We start from the raw sequence: 20,916 nt of genomic DNA, 5'->3' as shown, positions 1-20,916 counted from the left end.
GTGAATTTGGTAGGGCCCTAACTATAGACACACTCCTGGGCTCACATGTGACCTCAGCACGACTCAGAGGAGCTGGACGTTCATACGGAGTGCAAGACTATGCAGAAGTAGAACAGCCAATGCTACATGTTTGAGGGGCAATAAATCCTCCTCCTTCAGGGTTTAAGAATCTCTAACTCTCTCACCGCTTCCTACTGTGGAGTTTTTAACATTTCCTCTGAAGCATCTGGTGCTGGCCCCTGGATACTGGACTAGATGGACTCAGCTCTGATCCAGTCTGGCAATATCTCTGTTCAAATGGAGCCACCTATGGTGGAGGGACCTCCTCTGAGGAACTCTGCCCAGGGTGCTGGACCCTGACTCACCTGCACAGCCTCTGTCTCCACCGTTTTCTTCAGTAGCTGAATGTCCTCTGCAGTTGGGGTCTCTGTCTCCATGCAGTAAACCGGAGGCAAGGGTGGGGGAGCGTAATACATGGGGTACTGCAGACAATCCGAACAATCAGGGAGGTTAGTTCAGCACGCAGGCACACTGCACGCCAGCACCAGAATCCCTCCTCTACCCCCATGTCTGAGAGGGCCCCCGGGGAATTTCACATGCTCCCAAAGCACCCTCTACACCTCAAGCCAGCACAGAAGGGTTAGACAGTAGTCCTCAGCCAGGGAGACTCCTGCCCTTCGCTGTTCCCACTCTGCCTGCCGAGCAGTGGTGGTGTGCCATTCACCTAGGCTGGCAGAGCAGGAGAATGCCAGCCACTGGCACACGCCCTACTCGATAACCAGGAACACACACAGGCTTTCCAGGGGACAGTTGCTCCTCCGGTATCAGATGGTCAATGCCACTGAAGTAAGAGGCCAGCTGGGAGATTGGAAGTATCTCCACTAGCTTGGCAACGTCCTCAGGTAACTTGTTGCACTTCATGACAACAATAGGGGACTGAGACACAGGCTGCCACTGGGGCTCCATGGCTGGCCAGGACCTTCTGCAAGGAGCCGCCCAGTGATGCGTTCTGCTCTTTGCGGACCCAGGCAGCAGGCGTTTGAAACCCCAATGCTCCCCCGTCCATCCCATTCCGAGTGACATCATTACCTGGGGGTTCTGCCGGGCCAGCTCCTCAACCTTGTGCCACATCTCTTCTCGCTCCCTCAGCTTGAACCTCCCCCTGCCGAGAAAGGGAAGAAGTTAAACTCTAGAGAAAAGTGGCAGAGATGGAAATCCGCTGGGGGGCCTGGCGACAGCAGGAGACATGGGGGGAAGGGAGGGGGGGGTGTCACTAATTTTGTCCCTTACAAAAAACCTATTTCTGGGTGGGGGTAACACCTGGAAACTGGAAGCACCTGGTAGCTGGAGGAGGATGCATTCCATTCAGTGCACCTGGGAAGATTTTGGGTGGGCACAGAGCATGTCTGTCTTGGGGGGGGGGGGGGGGGATCAGATTGCTAGCTGGAGGGTAAAGCAGCTGGAAGTGGGTTGTCTGAATGATCAGTTCACGTGTTTGAGTTTGGAGGAGGGAAGCATGTGGACCTGTCCCCAGCACTACGTGCTGAGGCTAGTTTGGAGTTACCATTCTCATTCCCCAGGCAAGGCACAGGAACATTGGAACTGCCCTACCAGAGCCGAGTGAGGGCCCATCTAGCTCAAGGTCCCTCTCCAACACTGGCCAGGACCAGCAGCTTCAGAGGACGGCACAAGAAGCCCTGAGGTGGCCAAATCACAGATTTTTCATACAGTTTAAGCCCCGAAGTCTGATCTCCTGTATAACACAGGCCAGAGAATGTCACCCAGTTACTTCTGCATTGAGCCAAACAACTTGGGTTTGGCAGATCTTCCCAAAAGGCTCCAGTCTGGGTCTGAAGGCATCAAGAGATGGAGAATCCACCAGTGCCCTGGGGAGTTTGTTCCAAGGGCTAATCGCCCTCACTGGTAAAAATCTGCACCTTATTTCTAAATACGTTTTGTCTGGCTTCGGCTTCCATACGCTGGGTCTTGTTCTGCCCGTCCCTGCTAGACTAAAGAGCCCTTTAGTGCCTTGTCGTTTCTCCCCAGGAAGGCACGTACACACTAATCAAGTCACCTCTGCATCTTCATTTTGATAGAGCTCGACCTGTTTAGTTTGAGTCCCTCACTCCAGGGCATTTTCTCCAGCCCACGGCTCTTTTCCGCATCTTCTCCAAATTTATAACATTCTTTTGAACATGTGGATGCAGTATTCCAATATCAGGCTCACCAATGCGATATGCAGAGGTAAAAATCACTCCTCCCTGCTCCTACTCACTATTCCCCTATTTATACATCCAAGGACCGCATTAGCCTTTTTGCCACAGCATCATATTAGGAGCTTACGCTCAGTTGATTATCCAGAATGGAAGCCCTGTTTTTTTTTCAGTCCCTGCTTTCAAGGATACAGTCTCCCATTCTGTAGGGACTGCCAGCATTCCATGTTCCAAGACGCATGACCTTGCATTTACCAAGAGATCCTGATCGCTGGGTGTCACTGAGCCCTTTTCTCAGCGTTATTTACCACTCCATCCTTCTTTGTGTCAGCGGTGATTTCATACTGACTATCACATCACTGTTGAAAATGCAGACTAGTGCCTGCCTAGTACCAATCCCTGCGGAACCCCACTACAAACACCCCTGTTCTAGGATGGTTCCCCGGTGAGGGCTAGTTTCTGACACCTGTCAGTTAGCCAGTTCATTCATTCAACGTGGGCTCTTGCTGATATCACACAGTGCGGAACTAAGTCAAATGCTGACAAAAGTCTCGGCAGGTTACATCTGTGCAGGTGCCTTTATTGACCAAATTTGTAATCTCACCGAAGAACGAAATCGGGATTGTTTGCCAAGACCTATTTCCCATAAACCATTGTTGACTGGCATTACAGTCCTATGATACACATGTGCAACACCATTCCACAAGAGAAGTTTCTTCCTATTCCCATCAATCAGAGACTGGTTTTATGCCCTGCAGCGGGACATTTTTTAATCCCACCTGATGGTACAAGAGGCCTCTTACCGACCCTTATACATCTAGGGTACCAATTGGGGGGAGAGGGATAGCTCAGTGGTTTGAGCATTGGCTTGCTAAACCCAGGGTTGAGAGTTCAGTCCTTGAGGGGGCCATTTAGGGATCTGGGACAAAAATCTGTCCGGGGATTGGTCCTGCTTTGAGCAGGGGGTTGGACTAGATGACCTCCTGAGGTCCCTTCCAACCCCGGTATTCTAGGATTCTATGATCTGGGGTAAGTGACTGGTCTCTTGGGACTGGGAGCAATCTGATGGTAGAGTTTTGGTTTAGGTGACCATTATCACTAAGTTCAGTTTGTCTGGGTGGTAAGATAGATGGAGTCTCTACGGGAACTGTCTGTGACTCCGTGGTAAGCCTGCTAGAGTGATCCAGGAGTTCACCTTTGCTACTGGCTTGGTGAAATCTAATTACAGAACACACCACAAGCGTGGGGGGTCAGCCCGGTTTTCTGACCATCTGCCCTGAGGCTGGCACTCACAGTTGAGAGCCGCTCCAGACAGCGTGGCAGCGATCATGAAGGCGTGTCCACAACTCCACCTAGCTGCCCCCTCAGCTTTCACACAAGGCAGTGTGGACACATGCTCTTGAGCCTGCCATCCCTATAGCTGCACCAGGCCCAAACTGCTGAGGTACAGACAATCAGCTAGTTTGTAGCGTGACCAGATGCACCATCTTATAACTAATAGGCTTGAGCCTCTGATTTTTCTCCCAGGGTCTGACTTTCGGAGCAGCTGAACCCTGTTTAAGAAGTAACTAATCGCTCTTCAGATAGCAAGGTGCATGGCCTCGCTTCTCCCGGAAGGCTAGGGGGCTCTAGAAAAAGACACCAGCAGTGCCAGCAACCCACTCAGTGTATGGCCCTGGGAAATGGGCCTGCCTCTAACTGCCCAGTACGGCTCACAAAGGTGTTGCGTGGCTGCGCAGCTGCAGGAAGTGATCAGTTCTGCAGAGGCAGGTACTGTGGGTGGCCAATAACCATTTAAATGTCTAATCCTTTTCTGAATCCTCCTAAGCTCTTGGCCTCAGTGATATCTTGTGGCAGTGAGTTCCATAGGCTAACTATGCCTTGTGTAAAAATATGTTTCTTTTTATCAGTTGCACATTGGTTGGCTTTCAGCCTTATGCAACATCCCCTTGTTCTTGTGCTATGACACAAGGTGAACAGGAACATCCAACATACCTTCCCTAACCCTGTAATTATTGTGTATACCTCCTATGTGCCCTCTTCTTTCTAACCTAAACAGTCCTCATCCTTCTCAATCTCTCCTCTCCTCAGTCTCACTGAATGGGGTAGGGTCCTATGGAAAAAACAGCATGTGATCATGTAATTACAGACAATATTAGAATACATACGCACAAGAGGGATGAATTAATATTGCACAGGCAACCTTTATACTGGCATTTTCTATCTTCTGAGAGCTTGACTTTGCAATGTTAATACGGTAACTCCTCGCTGAACATTGTAGTTCTGTTCCTGAAAAATGCGACTTTAAGCTAAACGATGTTAAGCAAATCCAATTTCCCCATAAGAATTAATGTAAATGGGGGGGGTTAGATTCCAGGGAAATGTTTTTGACCAGACAAAAAGACTATATATACATAGACACACACAAAGTTTTAAACAAACAGTTTAATACTGTACACAGCAATGATGATTGTGAAGCTTGGTTGAGGTGGGGGCGTCAGAGGGAGGGATATTTCCCAGGGAATGCCTTGCTGCTAAATGATGAACTAGCACTCGGCTGAGCTCTCAAGGGTTAACACACTGTTGTTAATGCAGCCTCACACTCTACAAGGCAGCATGAATGGAGGGAGGGGAGACAGCATGGCAGACAGAGACAGAGACACACACCCTGTGTGAGAGAGAGAGAGAGAGAGAGAGATGCGCATTGCCCCTTTAAGTACACTGACCCCACTCTAAGTACACTGCCATTTTAAATAAATTAGCAAGTTGAGATAGCAGCTCTTGCCAGCAAGCTCCCTCTGTCCTGAGTGCTGTTGTGTATCCCCCCTGCTCTTTGGAAAGGGGGTAAGTGGGGTGCAGGAGCGGGGGGATGGAGACACCCTGACATTAGCCCCCCTCGTTCTTCCCCCTTGCACAGCAACCAGGAGGCTCCGGAGAGCAGCTCCAAGGCAGAGGGCAGGAGCAACACACGGCAGTGGGGGGAGGGACACCTGAACTGCCCAGCAATTGATAGCCTACTGGGTGGCTACCGCACAGGGAACTTAGGGGTGCTGACAGGGGGCTGCCAGCCCACCCTGGTTCCAAGCCCCCACTAGCTAGATCCAATGGGCTGCTCTTCCTGCAAGCAGTGGACAAAGCAGGCGGCTGCCAAATGACGTTATAAGGGAGCATTGAGGAACTTGAAACGAGCCTGTTCCCTAATTGATCAGCAACGTAACAACGTTAACCGGGACGACTAAGTGAGGAATCACCGTAATGTTCTTTGAACACAGGTTTGTGCATGTAACTTGCTAACTGAAAAAAAGCAAGCTGAAAACACAGAAATTCCATCATGTGACATCTGACTGACCCCCACATGGTCATCAGCCGGGTTGGAAATTTTAGCTCCACCCCACTGACCTCCGCACCTTGAGCTAACGGAATAACTGATCGCATTAGTAGATTATCATCCTCTATGTGGGCCAGCACTAGAGGACAATGAGACACACACTTTCCCAGTCGATTTCACAGATATTTGTGAGACTCAGGAATCATGGACTCCATTCCAGGCTCTGGCGGGGAGTATTTCTAGTGGGCACACACTCTTCTGCCTGTTTCCCACAAGCAGGGCCGGCGCTTCCACTAGGCGACCCTAGGCAATCGCCTAGGGCACCAGGATTTGGGGGGCGGCATTTTGCCGTCCTCGGTGGAAATTCGGCGGCAGGGGGTCCTTCCGCTCCGGGTCTTCGGCGGCAATTCGGCACCGGGTCCTTCACTTGCTCCGGGACCCGCCGCTGAAGTGCCCCGAAGACGCGGAGCAGAAGGACCCCTGCTGCCGAAAGCTCAGAGGAGGAGCGCTGCCGCCTAGGGTGGGAAAAACCCTGGCGCCGCTCCTGCCCACAAGTGTGACCCTCTCTGCCCTGCCCCCTCCAAGCTGCTTGGCCCCAGTCCCGTTTCTTCCCTACCTCGGCTCTTCTTCCCAGTCCCACTCTCCTTGGGAAGAATCACAGGTCTTGAACTAGACAATGCACCGACTGGCTACCACCCAGCAGCAAACCCAAGCCAGTAGAGAAGGGGGCTAGCGAAGCTCTAGTTCACAAAGTCCCCTCCACAAAGCTTCTAACTGGGGGAACATCCAGCCCCACTCATTGGCTAGGAGGCACGACTTAAACCCACAAAAGGCACAGGAAGTCATCCAAGCAACTAGGTGTCTCCCCCGTCCGTTGCCTTGGGTCTTTGTCCCAATCTCTTTGCCCAGCTAGTGCCAGTTCTCCCCTTGCATCCCGGCTCTTTGTCAGGTCTCTCTCCCCTCCCACTCCCCCATGGGTTCTCAGCCCCCGTCTCCCCCTGGTTCCTCATCCAGTCTCAATCCCCCCAGATACTGGCTCCCAGAATCCCAATGCCAGTCTCTCCCTGGCTCTAAGTACCAGGCTCCTTGCCCAGCCAGCCCCAGTTTCCCCACCCTAACTCACAGGCCCAGTTTTCCTCTCCCCACCCCTGCCAGGCTCCAGTCCCAGCCTCCCCCTCAGTCTCCTTGTCCCAATCTATTCTCCCCACTACTTTGCTGGTCTGGCTCTTGTCCCCTCTACATTGGAGTCAGCCAGCTTCCACCTCCACACTGCTTGGGCCCAGCAGCCAGGGGGTCACTAAGAGCAAAGGAAAGAATCTCCCTGCTCTCAATCCAGTGCTGAACCCAGCACGGCCCATGGCAGCCCAGAGCTGCAATTGCAGGGAGAGTCCTGCTCAGCCCTGGGCCGAAGCATGCCCAGTGTAGATAGAATCTTTGGGGAATTCAGCTGCGAAACTCTCGCACATCTCTAGTTGGCACCTGGGTCAAATCTGGGCAGATTTTCACATGGGATCTCAAGAGGCATATCCCTGCCACAAAGGTCACCTCCTGCCAAATTTCAAATCACTGCTCCAAATTATGCCATCCTGTTCTTTATCCACTGTTCTTCTGATACCTTCAAAGGGCTCTGCTAGGTCAGCGAGGAACAACTTCCCTGGGCAGACACCATGCAGGCCTGTCTCCAGCCTGTCCTGTTTTACTAGGTATTTTTTATTCTAGTTTCAACCTACTTACCAAGTCCCAAAGTAAGGCTTGCAGGGCTGTAACCACCCCCAGAGATGTTTTAAAAATAGGTACAATATTTGCTACCCTCCAGTCCGTGGTACAGTACCGGACTTTAACAAGCATGTATGTATTAGCAGCTCAGCCACTTCATTCCCAAGTTCCTTCACAGCTCTTGGATGTCTCACTAGGGGCTGCAGACCAGAGCCCCTTTAATTGATCAGTTTATTCCAGCACCTCCTCTTCTGACAACTCAACCCCAGACAATTCTTTAAAACCTGAGAACAGCAGATACCTCCCCAAACGCCATCATGGCCCCAATTCAGCAAAACCCTTAAGCAGAGACTTAATTTTTAAGCATGTGCTTAGGTTCCATTGAAGTCAATGTGAGATGAGAAGGTGCTTAAATGCACTGCCGAATCAGGGCCTTCGTTTCCCTGCATCCTCCTCCTCCTCCTCCACTTCTCCCTTTATTCCCTGGTGGTCCAGCAAACTCACCAATTCTGCAACAGAACAGGCTTCTTGCTTCTGATAGACTGACAGGATTTCTCAGTTGTTTCTAACTTTTTGCTTTTCGGTGTCCACCTCTGCCTTCCTAATTTCCCTCTCGCTTTTTTCCTGCTTTTGTTTATACTCCTTCCCCTTGGCTTCCCTACATTCTGAAGGGTCCCTGTTTGACCGGAGCAACCGCTTAAACCTGACTGCTAACCGTACTGGCTTGGGACTTTCCTCACACGGTCAAGGAGACTCAGATATTAGTTTAAGTCAGCTGAGGGGAGGCCCCTGCCCAAGCTACTCACTTCTGCTTCTCTGCCTTGTATTGCTGTGTGCAGTCATCAAACAGCTTCTGGTTCATCTCCATGAACAGCTTCAGGGCATTGTAGATCAGGCCATGGATCGTCCTGCAAAGAAGGCAGAAGAGGGACACTGGGTCACAGGTAGCGTCAAGTTGCCTGTCCCTTACCCTGTTGGGAGGGAGACAGACATCACTTCTGCTTGTAGGAGCTTGACCAGAGCCCTTCCTATGGTCCCAGGACTCGGTGTGAAAAGAACTGAGACCTGAATCCATTTGATTATTCCACAGGGGGGAGCAGCTCTCTTCACAGTGACTGGGACTGCAGTTCAATGGAGCCATAACTAGTAATGCTGCTGAGTTGGTGGTTCCCAACACAGATGTCAGCAGGAAATCAGCATTCAAGCCCCCAGGGCCTTTCCTATTGGGCATCACATAGTCAAAGAAGCTAGAGATGGAAGAAGCTGGGGGCCAGCTCGGGGATTTTCCCTATAGAGCTTTGTTCAACCCAGTTTTACAGCGCATGTGATGGAGGTTTGCAATGTACTAGCCGGATTGTTTGATTTCCCCACATGGCTTCACTCCATTAGCTCAGTTCCAGTGTACAGCAGCTGCTGCAGCAAACTGGAACGTACACCACCTCTGAAGGAGGGGCACTTAATAGCAATTTGGAACCAGGAACTAGCACTGCGTGCACTGAGAGAACAAGCCACCTCCTCCTCTGGTGTCAAGGATGCTGGCATTGCGTCACGCCTTATTCACGCTACACTGTAAGCCCCTGGGGCAGGGACTGTGTCTTGTCTGAAAGCGCCCTGCCTGTCTGTGGTGCTGGGAAATCAGAACACAGATTAGAATCGTGCCCAGAAGCAGCATGGGCTAGTAGTCATGCAGTCTGGCTCCTGTAAGTCACCTTACCTCTCTGTGCTCCCTCCCCAGCCATGAAAGAGGACTCACGGTACTAATTGCCTTTGGGAACAGTTTGCAATAAAGGGATAGCTCCTAGATGTTATTTTCTGACACACACAGTGACCGAGTTGGGGGAAGGAAGGGGAGAATTTCTGGGTCCCTCAGCCCATTCTGGAAAAGCAAGGGTGGCAGCGAGAAAGATCTCAGGGAAAGCAGGACTAGTAGAAAAATACCATCACAAACTGGAAAGAGGCAGAAACAGAGTACAAGCACTGTCCTGTGCTGCTCCCAGGAAGGAGAGAGAGAAAGGCGGACAAATGAGGGGGATGATTAGACAAATGAGAAAAGAAACCTCAGAACCACTGGAAACGGCTCTGTCTAGTGGTGCAAAGCACATTTCTGAATCATGCTGGTAGAAAGGTGGCCCAAACTACATGAAGAAGTGCGTGCGTGAAAGTACTGGTGTGAAAGTCAAGGCCACAGTAACTATTTCCTTGCCTGGTGGTGAGCATAACATTTATCCCACCCCTTAAGGGGAGCTGCAAAGGGAACAGTTCAGTTTGTGCCTCTTTCTGATTCTTTATGGCGAAGAGGCGAGTGAAAGCAGAAACAGACAATGGTTCAATAGTTTGCAAACAGTTTTTATTCGGCAGCCAATTTCTTTGTATTACAGACACTCTGAATCCCAGCTCCAGCAAGCTCCCCCTAAATTGTATTAAAAGTGCCCTAGTTTTGCCTCTTTCCAGTGTACAGGGAACACATGAGGACGGGGGGGGGGGGGGGGGGGCTTTCCTGCCTTCTCCCCCACAGAAATATCAGGAAATGCCTCCCCGCACCAGGCTTCAGAGCCCAAGCCTGAACATTTACACAGCTATTTGTAGCGCTGTAGTGCAAGCCCGAGCTCTGAGACTTGCTGCCGGGGGTTTCTGCTGGCCCTGCAAATGTACCCCCAGGGGTCTCGGATGTGTGCTGTGAGCTTTCTAAGCCATTCACCCAAGCAGCAGGGGTTCGGACTCTTAACCCCTATTTAACTGAAACAGCTAACAACAGTTGGAGGAAGAGCTGGGTGGTGGGCGGGACACATGAGGCTCTGGTGCCAAGCAGCAGCGGAAAGCACAACTGTGCTGTGGGTTGTGCTGTCTCAGTGCTCTCTCTGTTACCTGGCAGCTGGAGACACCAGACCAGCACATTCACCAGTGCCTCTGTTCAGCCCTGGAGGCCGCAGAGGTCTCTGCGCTCCACGGCTTGTGAAACTGAACTAGACAATCCCGACACACCTACCAGTCAGACTCCCAGGGCCAAAGATCTCGCCCATCTAACTGACTGGGTTGGCTGAACAGCCACCCAAAATGACACGTTCAGGCCCCAGCTGCTGTGGGCTACTTGGGTTTTTCAGATCTAGTGCACCCATCCCCTTGGTATCTGAGCTCCACGCCTCCTCTGTGCCCCAAAGCAAGCAGCAGCACCACAGTGAACTCCCCCGGAGCCAGCAGCAGGCCTGCGCGATCCTGGATGCTCACTCACTCATTCTTAATGGCCCCCGGACCCACAGAAAGGACCTACTTGTTCCAGTGACTCTTGGAATTCTTGTAGAGTGCCGGGAACATGATGGGGAGAATTTTGGCTGCATTGTCGCTGATCAGGCTCATGATGTACTCGTTGTTCCAGTAGTACAGCGCTCGCTCGGCCACCTGCAGGGGGAGGGAAGCACATCTCTGTATAGGCTCCTTGCGGACAGGTCATAGGGTGCATGTGAGAATTCCACTCGTCACCAACCAGGCAAAAGTTCTGGCACTCCCCAGCCAAGAAATCAGACTCGACAGAGCTCTGGCTGAGGAGCTTGTCTTTGCCACCTCTGGCAATGGTCCTCTGCCTGGAGAGACCCAGCCCTTGGTTTCTGGTCTCTCCCCATTTACATTCTGTTGCATTTACACCAAGAGCTCCTCCTCTCCCCGTGCAGGGCGGGTCCTCAGGGCTATGTCCTTGGGTAGCCTCATTTGGTCACCTGGCTTCAGCTGTTATTGTTCTATCGATGACTCTCCATTCAGTCACATCTCCAACAACTCTTCCTCGTATTGTCCTGCCTCCAGCCAAAGCTCAACAAGGGCTAAAAATGGAGCTCTTTCCTCCCTGAAATCTCCCCTCCCCGTCCAACAGGGACATTCCTCTGTGTTCTCTCTTCCTCCTGACCCTCCAAACTGACATCACTGCTAAGCCTGGTCAGTTTTTCTCCATTGCTGTCTGTCCCCAACTTCAAGACCCTCATCCAGGTCCTAACCATCTTTCACCTCCGTTACAGCAACTTCCTTCCCTTCGACTTCACTCTCTTCAACTGACCAAAAATACTGTCAAAACCATTTCCCCTGCCTGCTGCTCTGACCACATCAGACCCCTCTGCAAATCTCTCCCAAGGCTCTCCTTTGCCTTCCGTACAAAATTCAAGACCCTTGTCCTCACCTTTGGGTTCTTGCACAAATTGGATCCCACCTTAATGTTCTCGTCTCTCTCTGCTCCCCGGACCACCTTCCATATAGCTCCCTAGGCTAAGACTCCTCCCTGACCTGCTCCACAGTTCCTTTACCCTCTCCTCCTTACGCTATGCCTTCACTGCACACTTAACCCGGGTGACTGGCACTCAGGTCTCAGCACTGGGTTAGCCACCCTGGGTGTGAGGCTCCCCACTGCAAAGGCCCATCTGTGTTACTGCGTCCTCACTGTTTCTGCACACGCCCGTGTGTGTCTGGGGAGATATCCCTTTTATCAGAGACACTCTATGATTCTGTCAACTGTGGGAGAGCCTGTTGGTCCTTCAGTGGGATTGTGGGAATGGATTGGAGGACTATGTTCCAGCTCGAGTTAAAGCGGAACTCGGGTTCTAACCCACCCCTGCAGCGGAGTAAGCTAGCCCAGGGTGAAAGCACCTCCAAACCCTCTGTGGCTGCAAGGGGACTCTGGGCTAAAAGTCACATAAGGGCCTGGGTTAACTGGGCAGTAAAAATGTATCCTATGAGGGCACTTCAGCCACAGTCCTCACCCTTCCTTCAGGGGAGAGAGAAGAAACCTTCTCTCTCAACCTCCCCTCCCCCCAAACAAAACAAGCCTGTGGCTCTATCACGCCAGGTCCCTGCATGTCCCTGCTCAGCTGCAGAGTTAGATTTAAGACCAAGAGAGAACATTGTGATCATTGGGCCTGACCTCCTGTATAACACAGGCCTTAGCATCCAGTAATTCCTGCTCTAGACTATATCTTTTAGAATATAGCTTAAGACGCCAAATGATGGGGAATCTACCACATCCTTAGGTAAGTTGTTCCAATGGTTAATTACCCTCACTGTTAAAGAAAAGAAAGAAAAGAAAAGAAAACCTTCTTTCTAGTCTGAATTTATCTAACTTCACATTTGAGCCGTTATATCTTGTTATGCCTTTGTCTGGTAGATTAACAAGCCAGCTCTCAGACACCTCTTCCCCATTGAGGTACTAGACCAGGGGTTGGCAACCTTTCTGAAGTGGTGTGCCGAGTCTTCATTTATTCACTCTCATTTAAGGTTTCATGTGCCAGTAATACATTTTAACGTTTTTAGAAGGTCTCTTTCTATAGGTCTATAATATATAACTAAACTATTGTTGTATGTAAAGTAAATAAGGTTTTTAAAATGTTTAAGAAGCTTCATTTAATATTAAATTAAAATGCAGAGCCCCCTGGACCCAGGCAGTGTGAGTGCCACTGAAAATCAGCTTGCGTGCCACCTTTGGCATGCATGCCATAGGTTGCCTACCCCTGCACTAGACTATGACCAAGTCACCTCAAACTCTCTGATAAGGTAGTCTCTCACTGTAAGACAGTGTTTTCCTCACGGAGCTTTATTTTCATAGCTCTTTTCTGAACCTTCTTCGTTTTATCAACATTATTGGACACCAGAATGGGACACACTATCCCATAACGGTCTCACTAATTCTGTCCACACGCAGAGGTAAAACCACCTTCTTACCCCTACTCAATATCTCAATATCCCCCTGCTTATACAGTCAAGAATTTCCATCATGTGCCTAAGTCGTTTTCAGAGTCCATGTTTTACAGGATACAGGTCCCATCCGGTCAGTGTAGCCTACAGTCTTTGTACCTAGCATTCGGCTGTATTAAAATGCATGTTGTTCAACTGAACCCAGGTGACCAAGAGGTCCAGATCATTCTATACAACTGACCCCTCCTTTTCTTTAGTTACCACCCCACCAATTTTTATGTCACCAGCCAGTTTTACCAAAAATGATTTTACATTTTCTTCCAGATTATTGATAAAGATATTGAATAGCACTGGGCAGAGAGCCCCATCTGATGATTCCATTTACAATTACTTGTTGAGATCTATCAGTTAGCCAATTTTTAATCCATTTAACATGGGCCACAGTGACTTTGTACAGCACCACTCTTCAGATTATCACAGGGGACTAAATCAAATGTCTCTCAGACATCTAAGCAATTTATGTCAACACCATTACCTTTGTCAACTAAATTTGTAATATCATAAAAAAACCTGTATCACATTAATTCAACAAGACCTATTTTCCACCAAACCCATGTTGATTGGCATTATTTTGCCATCCTTTAATTCCTGACCTTCTTGATGTGTGCCTGCTTTTTCTACCTACACTGTGAGTTGTGTGGGGAAGAGACCATGTATCTGTGAAGCGCACGTCACATAGATGGCAAACAAGAGGCAATGCAGAGGAAGGGTGTGGAGAGGGGCAGCTGCTGAATGACTCGATCCCAAAACTACCAGGCGTGCCCCTCAGCACTGTATCACGGTGTTAACATTTCCACCTTCCCCAGCTACCCTTGGTATCCCTCAAATGGAACCATCAAGTGACCCTGAAGATCTTCCATCCTTCCTGCTCTCCCCCTCTTCAATCTCCACAATGGATGATCCGCTGCCCCAGAGCCAGGCCAGTGCAAAGTATCCTTTCTGCGGGCATGCAACACTGGGAATCCTCATAAGAACAGAAAGTCTCATTGGCTGATCATCCTCCAGTGCAGAAGACGAATAGATAATTTGATTTCAAAAGGGCCTGGGCACAGTACTCAGGGACAGGAGGAACCCCCACAGATCAGATCGGCCACTTACAAGAGGCAGCACAAGATCCCCACGCTAGCCCCTCAATGTTGTAACACTCAGGGCTGGGGAAAACACTATCAGTAGCTTGGGAGGACATTCACAGTCGTCCTACTCCTAGACTATTGGTCTGGTGGCTCACTAATGCCTCCTGTTTTTGTGCCATCCTCAGGAGTCATCCTGATCACTGCTGCCACTAAACGTACCATCGATTCCGCTAGTGATCACAGAAGCACGCTCCAGAATCTCAGCTTCACCCTAAAAACAGGACCCGGGTGCAAAGCAATGCCAGGTGGTCTTGCTGAGCCTGGAACCTACCTGGAAGTGTGGGCTGGAAACACACTTGGCCAGCTGCCTGAACAGGGGCTCCATGACCTTCACGAACTCGGAGGGCTCGATCACATCCAGTATTTCCTCCAGCTCGTTCAGAAACATCACCTCCTTGGGACTGTGCGTTTTCGGCCAAAACTTCAGCAAGCCCACAATCACCTGAGCAGGTAAAGAAAGGAGCTTGGGAGCAGAGTGCAAACCTATGGGCACTGCTGTCTAGCCCCTCAGCCACGGAACCCCAGCACAGCCACATCCCATGCACATCAGCAGACGCAGGGCCTGTACATATGGACTCAGTTGGGTTAGGCATACAAATCACCAGCTCTTTCATGCCTCTGAACCCCACCCCTCCCCCCCAGCTCTGCATCCAGAGACCCTCCACCAGCACAGAGGCCTCAAACTGCTCTGTCCTCCCAGACCTTAGGAGGTACTAAAGAGGGCCCCATCAAGGTATTTGGCTCTCAGAATCCCAGCGTCTGGGGCAGTCCTTGGAACTATATGTTGCAGGACAGGCACTGGGTGAACTCTCTTCTGGACTCTCCTCCTCAACTCTGAAGCGGCACAGCTTCCCTTGCTGCTCCACTCCTCTCCCTACCTTGCCAACGCCACTGACTACCTGTCCAGCACACAGACCCTCTGGGCTCCAGACCCGGAAGCTGAAGGCACCTATATCACCCGGCACCTACCCCCACATTTCCCTGCAGGCAGCCTGGACAGGATATGGCTGAACAAAGAGGTGGAGTGCCTAGACGCTAGCTCTGCCCAGGAGCGCTACCTAGCAGCAGACATAGCTCCTTCTTCCCTGGCTACACCCTCTTGTTCTGCTCAGGTGCTCACCATTCCCATCAGCATGGTGGCTGACAGCCTTCTCAAGCTAGGGCACTAAGCAAGGAGACTTCCCCCCACCCCAGCTCCTTCCCAAGCAGAGGAAAGCTGCCTGGGTAGTGAATGGGTTTTCCGATAAGTTAATGTGCTTGGTGGTGTTCTTGGAGAAGGCAGGTTGAAGAGGGGGAGCCCTGCATTTGGGCCAAAAAGTTCCTTCTGAGCCTTGGCTTCACCCACTTTGGGACTAGCCCGTGTCCTAAGGGTTCAGACTACACAGGGAAAAGTGATCATCGCCTGCTTTTCACTCTGTCCCCACGAGAACAAGGGGCCACTCAAAGTGACATGCTGGTGAATAGAGAGCAACGGAGAGAAATTCTCCTTCCCAAGAAATGCAGCTGCCCTGTGGCGCTCACGGCCGCAGGAGACTCAGGACAGGGACTGGAGACTTTTATGAACAGTCGTGTTTGTTGTATGGATGTGCAGATTCAGACGATCAAAACTGATGTTTCAGAGTGTAAACTAATCACCAAGGGGTCAGAACGGAAGTTCTCGTCCAAATGCAAGATCGTACCATTTACCGAGTGCAATGGGGGGTTCCACTGTCACCTGAGGCATCAGGTACTGGCAGGGGAGGAATTCTGGACTCAATGTATCATGATCTGGCTAACCTATTGTCCCAAAAGGGATGTGACAAATCCACTGAACGCCAAATACCAATGCTCGGTGCCTTCTAGATCAGAATCCAAATGCACTGAGTGAAAGTTTTAGCCACTCACTTCCAAATCAAATCTCTTTCTGAAACAGATACAGCCACACGTTGCAGAGTCTGCCGTTTGAACATTCATTTGGGAGAGATGCATTGCATGAAAACTGCACACGCTGGCTTCAAACAGAACGGTTTGCAAGAGCAGTTCTCCTAGCTAACACTGTTTGTAGTTCAACAACAGAGCTTATGAAGCCAAAGTGTCAGTGGATGTTCAGAGAGCTTACACACTATTCAGCTAGCACTGGTCAAAGCTGAACATAGCACTCATGGCTGCAGTGCCTGGTTGGTGCTGCACAACTGAAAACATTTTGGAAACGCCAGCCTTTCACCAATTCCTAGGAGAAGCCTGAAACGCTGAGCTTAGCCCGGCAAGCAGCCTGAGGGAACAGCAGAGGGCACAGCAGCAAGAGGAAGGCTGCTTGAATGATGTTTCCACCGTTCCAAGGGCTCTGCAAGGCAGGGACAGCTCGGTGTCCACAGCACTGGAAGTTTTGCCATTCAATCAATAACTAGTTTCAGTGACTCCAAAGGCAGTTTTTCCTAGAGCTAAGGCTGGGTGAGATGCACAGGAGTTGGTCTTTGCTTTGTTTGGTTATCACCAATACTGTCATTCTGGAGCACGTTTATTCAGCAAGATTCGGTGGGGCAGCTCTTGTGTCATGGATGAAGGACAAACAAGGCAGGGATCAAGCACACAAGCACCACATGAGGTCCCTGCTTACTAAGGCTTGGATACTTTTACACAAACACACCGTGCGTTCTGTGATGACGCTGCCTTGTCTTCATAGAATCGGTTTGGTCGGAGCTTGATACAATGCCCCTTGCAGTGAGTGGGAGTCCTACCATGGGCACCGAATCAGGCCTTTGCTCACTGATTTGCAAAATTCAGTAATGAGTCTTCGCGTTGTCAGTAAGGATCTACCACACTTTGCTGTGTGAATGCACAGCAAGAACCCCCCAGAAATTCTCTGCTTCCCTCCCCCATCTCAGCAGCTCCAATACTTTGAGTGGCAGGCTTAGCTAGATCTCACTCGCCTGGGATCAGCAGGGCGGTGAATTACCTGGCACAGGAGACATGTGCTTCCCCTGGCAGTGAGAATATGGATGACTTGGGGGAGTGAGTGGGAGGGCAGGAGGAGGCCTATTTCCAGAACCTGCAGTGTGGGAATGCTGGAGCTAGAATGTGCAAATGGCTGAACACAGGCAGGCTAATTGTCAGTGCGCAGCTTTGCCAGCTCAGGTGCAACACAACCCAAGCTGTAAATATGAGTAATTAAAATGCCATTTCCATGCGCAAGCCAGTAGCCGTCTGCCAGAGCCGAGCCTGTGTAGAATAGAGCCACGTATGACATTTCTCCACACTCTGCCCTGTGGAGCGGAGCCCTTGATCTTCCTCTCACACCCTCTGTCCCGTCAGCATTGCTCTGCTTAGTGTTATTGTGGGTCTGCAGAGCCACAATGCAGGACACAATCTGGGCCCTGTTTGCGCCAGAGCACCACACTGTACAAATTTAGTCTTCAGCAACATTACAACTTGAAGGCAAACTCAGCTGTCAGGATTCAATGTCCTGGAGGTGAACTGGCAGGAGGGGATACGATAATGAGGCTCCAACAGTAAAACAAAGCCCACCCCTCCACAAGGGACAGCTCACGCAGGCTAAACAGACCTTTCTGTCTCCAGTTTCTACACCCTCTCCCATGGTCTTCTGACCCGCTCTAGTGGTTTAGATTGGATCTCAACCACCCGCAGTTCCCTATAAACTCTTGCTGGTTTCTTCGGCTGTCCGATTCCCAAGCATCTTCTCATGGCAGAAGCTGTGTAGCCAGCAGGGGAGTTGCCATGAGAGGGTCTTTGCATGCTTTGCATTCTGCTACAGCTGGACTGGAATCATACACGACAGACTCACTCCTAGCTGTGCTCTGCTTGCTCATGTCTCGTTTCCAAACTGCTCAGACCCCAAAGCCTGCCTGGCTGTGCGTATCTAGAGTAGCTAGTCCTGCCCTGTGCTTGTGACATGTCAGATGACCGATACCCCTCTGCAGGCCAGCTCCACTGAGCAAACAAATCCAACTTATGCCAGGTCTCTTTGGAGTGGGGTCAGAGTAACTTAGCTGCTAAAGTGTCTAGAAATGATCTTGTGATGTGAACTGGGGCCGTGGCTGACATGCCAAAGCCAAGCAAGGACACTCACCGGTTCGGTCAAGCTGCTGTCTTTCTCCAGGAACTGCACAACACAGTACGCCAACTGCAAGGAAAACACAGCTCATTTGGAACTCCTCTCTTGGCTAAGCAGACGGCAAGCAGCACTTACCACGGCCCTTGGCTGCATGCCAGGTCAGACCTGCTCCAGCATGTGTGCCTGGCAACCTGCAGCAGCTCAAAGTGACTGATAGCGAATGGTGAGCTTGTCTCTGTTAGGCCAAGCAGAAGAACTCTGGGCTTTGGGAGCCAGAAGCTCGGAGTTCTGTCCCTCATGTTACACCAGGTGTAGTTTGTGGCCACATGTTCACAAGCAGCAGGCAGCACACTCACAAATCTGTGGCTACAGACAGGTAGATGAATAGATTCTAAGGCTGGAAGGGACCACTGTGAACATTCAGTCTGACCTCCTGTATAACCCAGGCCACAGGACTTCGCAGAATTAATTCCTGGGTGAACTCGAGCAGGTTTCTTAGAAAAACATCCCATCTCCATTTAAAAATTGCCAGTGACAAATTGAGCAACTGAAAAGCCCTCCCCTCCCCTCCCCTCCCCTCTCAAAACATGGTCAAGGAAGCAAGAGAGCTTCACCATTCAGATCTGGGCTTTTGTCCTGTATTCTCCCTAGATCGGCAAGGACCTTGCCTCCATATCTGTCTAAGTACAGAGCACACACACACACAGGGGCTGGGGAATGGAACTCGGGGCCTTCAACTCTCTGAATACAAGGGTAGCAGCGAGTAGCAGATATTTAAGGATAAGGCCCAGATAGTTAAAGGTATTTAGGCATTCCTGCACTCAGTGTTGCAATGCCTGACCGATTTAGGAACCTAAATCTAAAGTGATTTAGGCACCCAGGAGTCAAAATCCCATTGATGGTCGATAGGATTTAGGCTGCTAAATCAGTCAGGCATTGCAATGCTGAGCGCAGCAAGGCCTAAATACCTGTAAAAAAATCATCCATGAGCTTCCAACCGTTGAGTATGAGTAGGGCTGACGTTCAAGCCAGCAGAGGACACTGCCCAGGAGCAAGAGGCAGCAAGTTAACAGACACGGGTGAAGGAGGCCAGGGCCGGACAGCTCAAAGCACATGCTGGGGGGTGAGAGGAACAGTCAGGCGTCAGAGGGGGTGAATGTACAGAGGCCAGAACCCCCGCTGCCAGGTTTTGATAAGCGAAGCCTGGTGGTGGTTGTAAATAAGCCGGAGTGTTTGACCTATCCAGTAACTGACAGGGCCTCTCACCTGTGGGTGGTAGACACTCAGCGATTTCACCTTGTGCAAAGGTAGCAAGACCCGGATGAGGAACATCTTGTGCTCTTCCTTCAGAGGCAAAGCGAACCCATTGATTATACTGAGTAGGGGAAGGGAAGAGAGACATGACAGGGTCAGGTACTACTGAGTATGTACCAGAGCAACCACAACATAAAACCAGCCCCAGCCCTATCACTCCACATTAACATCTCCAGGAAGCACCTGGCTTCAGGGCTGCAGTCACTAGGGCCCCAGCCCCAGGGGACCCTGAAAATGTGTCCTGAAAAGCACATTCCCTCCAGTGAAGGCCAATCACATGCAGAGTGGGAAATCCCACACCACAGCGTGAGCTGGGCCTTTAAGAGGGTTGGGGCTCAGCTGCCCCCATGCCACACTTAGCTCCAGGAGATGAGTTCTGCAGTAATGTGTCAAGGATCACATGATTAAGCCAGGCCGCTGGGGAGCCGAACGGAGATGGACTCTGGGGTGAGCACCCTGGCAGTAGTACTCTACAGAAGAGCAGGAGGACTGGAGTGTTGGAAGAGGCCTTGGGAAGGAGATGCAGGAGCGTGGTTGAGGCTATGGGGCAGAAAGCCCAGCTGTTCAGAGTTCCCTGGGCTGGGATTCCACCTAGGCAGGCAGGTGTGGGTCCCTCCTGCGCTGCCACTTGACGTGATGTTGCAGTGACCTCTAAACAGAAGGGATGTGGAGAGATTGGACAGAGCCCGGCAGAAGAGTGGCTGAGGATGGAAGGGCTGTGCCCAGACTGGAGAGGGGCACTCTTTACCTGTGCCTGTGTTTGGACCCGGGTACCCGGGAAGGAGCAGACTTGTGTAAATTAGCTGGAGGGCTGAGTCAGCTCCGCAACCCAACTGTGCTGGAAGGCTGAGAGAACCAACATGTGTGAGGGGAAACTGAGGCAGCACATGGGCCTGAAGGCAGATTGGGTAAGTCCCTGCTATACCACACAATACACTAGGTGAGGTCCCACCCTGCTCAGCAGCCCTGGAGCTCCTAGCAGTGGCAGAAGAAACACAGAAAGGGAGAAATGCCCTTACCTGCCCAAGATCTCCAGCAGCTCTGCAATCCCATTGTGATGCTCTGTTTCATAGATAAACCTGAGAAGAAGGGAGGGGGATGGGAAAGGAGAGGAGTCATTGCCAAGCACAGGACACAGTTCCCCCAAAGAAATGACAGGATTCAGGAAGAGGACAGGATTGTCCACGCTACACAAGAGTGGGTAAGGGATCAGCCCAGGCTCCCAGATCAGCAGCGGGCTGCTTTGGGGCATGGCTGGGGGAAGAAAGCCCTACCATTTCCCACATCAGTCAGAGGCATTCCGCACAACTGAATCCTCACTACCCTTGTAGCACAGGCAAATACTATCCCCATGTCCAGAGACACAGCCTAACTCGCCCAGTCACTGCCGGGGCCGGAACAGACAGAATGCTCCGTCTTTGCTTCCCCCAGGTC

At 51.0% G+C, this 20,916-nt stretch overlaps 1 protein-coding gene across 2 annotated transcripts in view; it reads right to left on the bottom strand.

Annotated features, from left to right (window-relative positions):
- The window catches only part of PPP2R5D (protein phosphatase 2 regulatory subunit B'delta), a 43,285-nt gene that overhangs the window by 4,272 nt on the left and 18,097 nt on the right, over window positions 1–20,916 (bottom strand). Inside the window, exons 8-15 of one of the 2 annotated variants that reach the window (XM_054022010.1) lie at window positions 20,502–20,561; window positions 19,435–19,543; window positions 18,184–18,237; window positions 14,389–14,559; window positions 10,526–10,653; window positions 8,064–8,165; window positions 1,090–1,162; window positions 366–482 (exon numbers count right to left, since the gene is read on the bottom strand). In XM_054022010.1, coding sequence (XP_053877985.1) covers window positions 366–482; window positions 1,090–1,162; window positions 8,064–8,165; window positions 10,526–10,653; window positions 14,389–14,559; window positions 18,184–18,237; window positions 19,435–19,543; window positions 20,502–20,561 — 814 coding nt within the window. Of the gene's footprint in view, window positions 1–365; window positions 483–1,089; window positions 1,163–1,415; window positions 4,882–8,063; window positions 8,166–10,525; window positions 10,654–14,388; window positions 14,560–18,183; window positions 18,238–19,434; window positions 19,544–20,501; window positions 20,562–20,916 lie in introns of those variants that run through there. The other variant, XM_054022011.1, reaches the window with a different exon arrangement.

The sequence above is a fragment of the Malaclemys terrapin genome, chromosome 3, assembly GCF_027887155.1.
Source record: "Malaclemys terrapin pileata isolate rMalTer1 chromosome 3, rMalTer1.hap1, whole genome shotgun sequence".
NCBI classification, from domain to species: domain Eukaryota; kingdom Metazoa; phylum Chordata; order Testudines; family Emydidae; genus Malaclemys; species Malaclemys terrapin.
The sequence above is the reverse complement of the archived record's forward strand: the minus strand, read 5'-3'. Positions and strand labels throughout refer to the sequence as shown.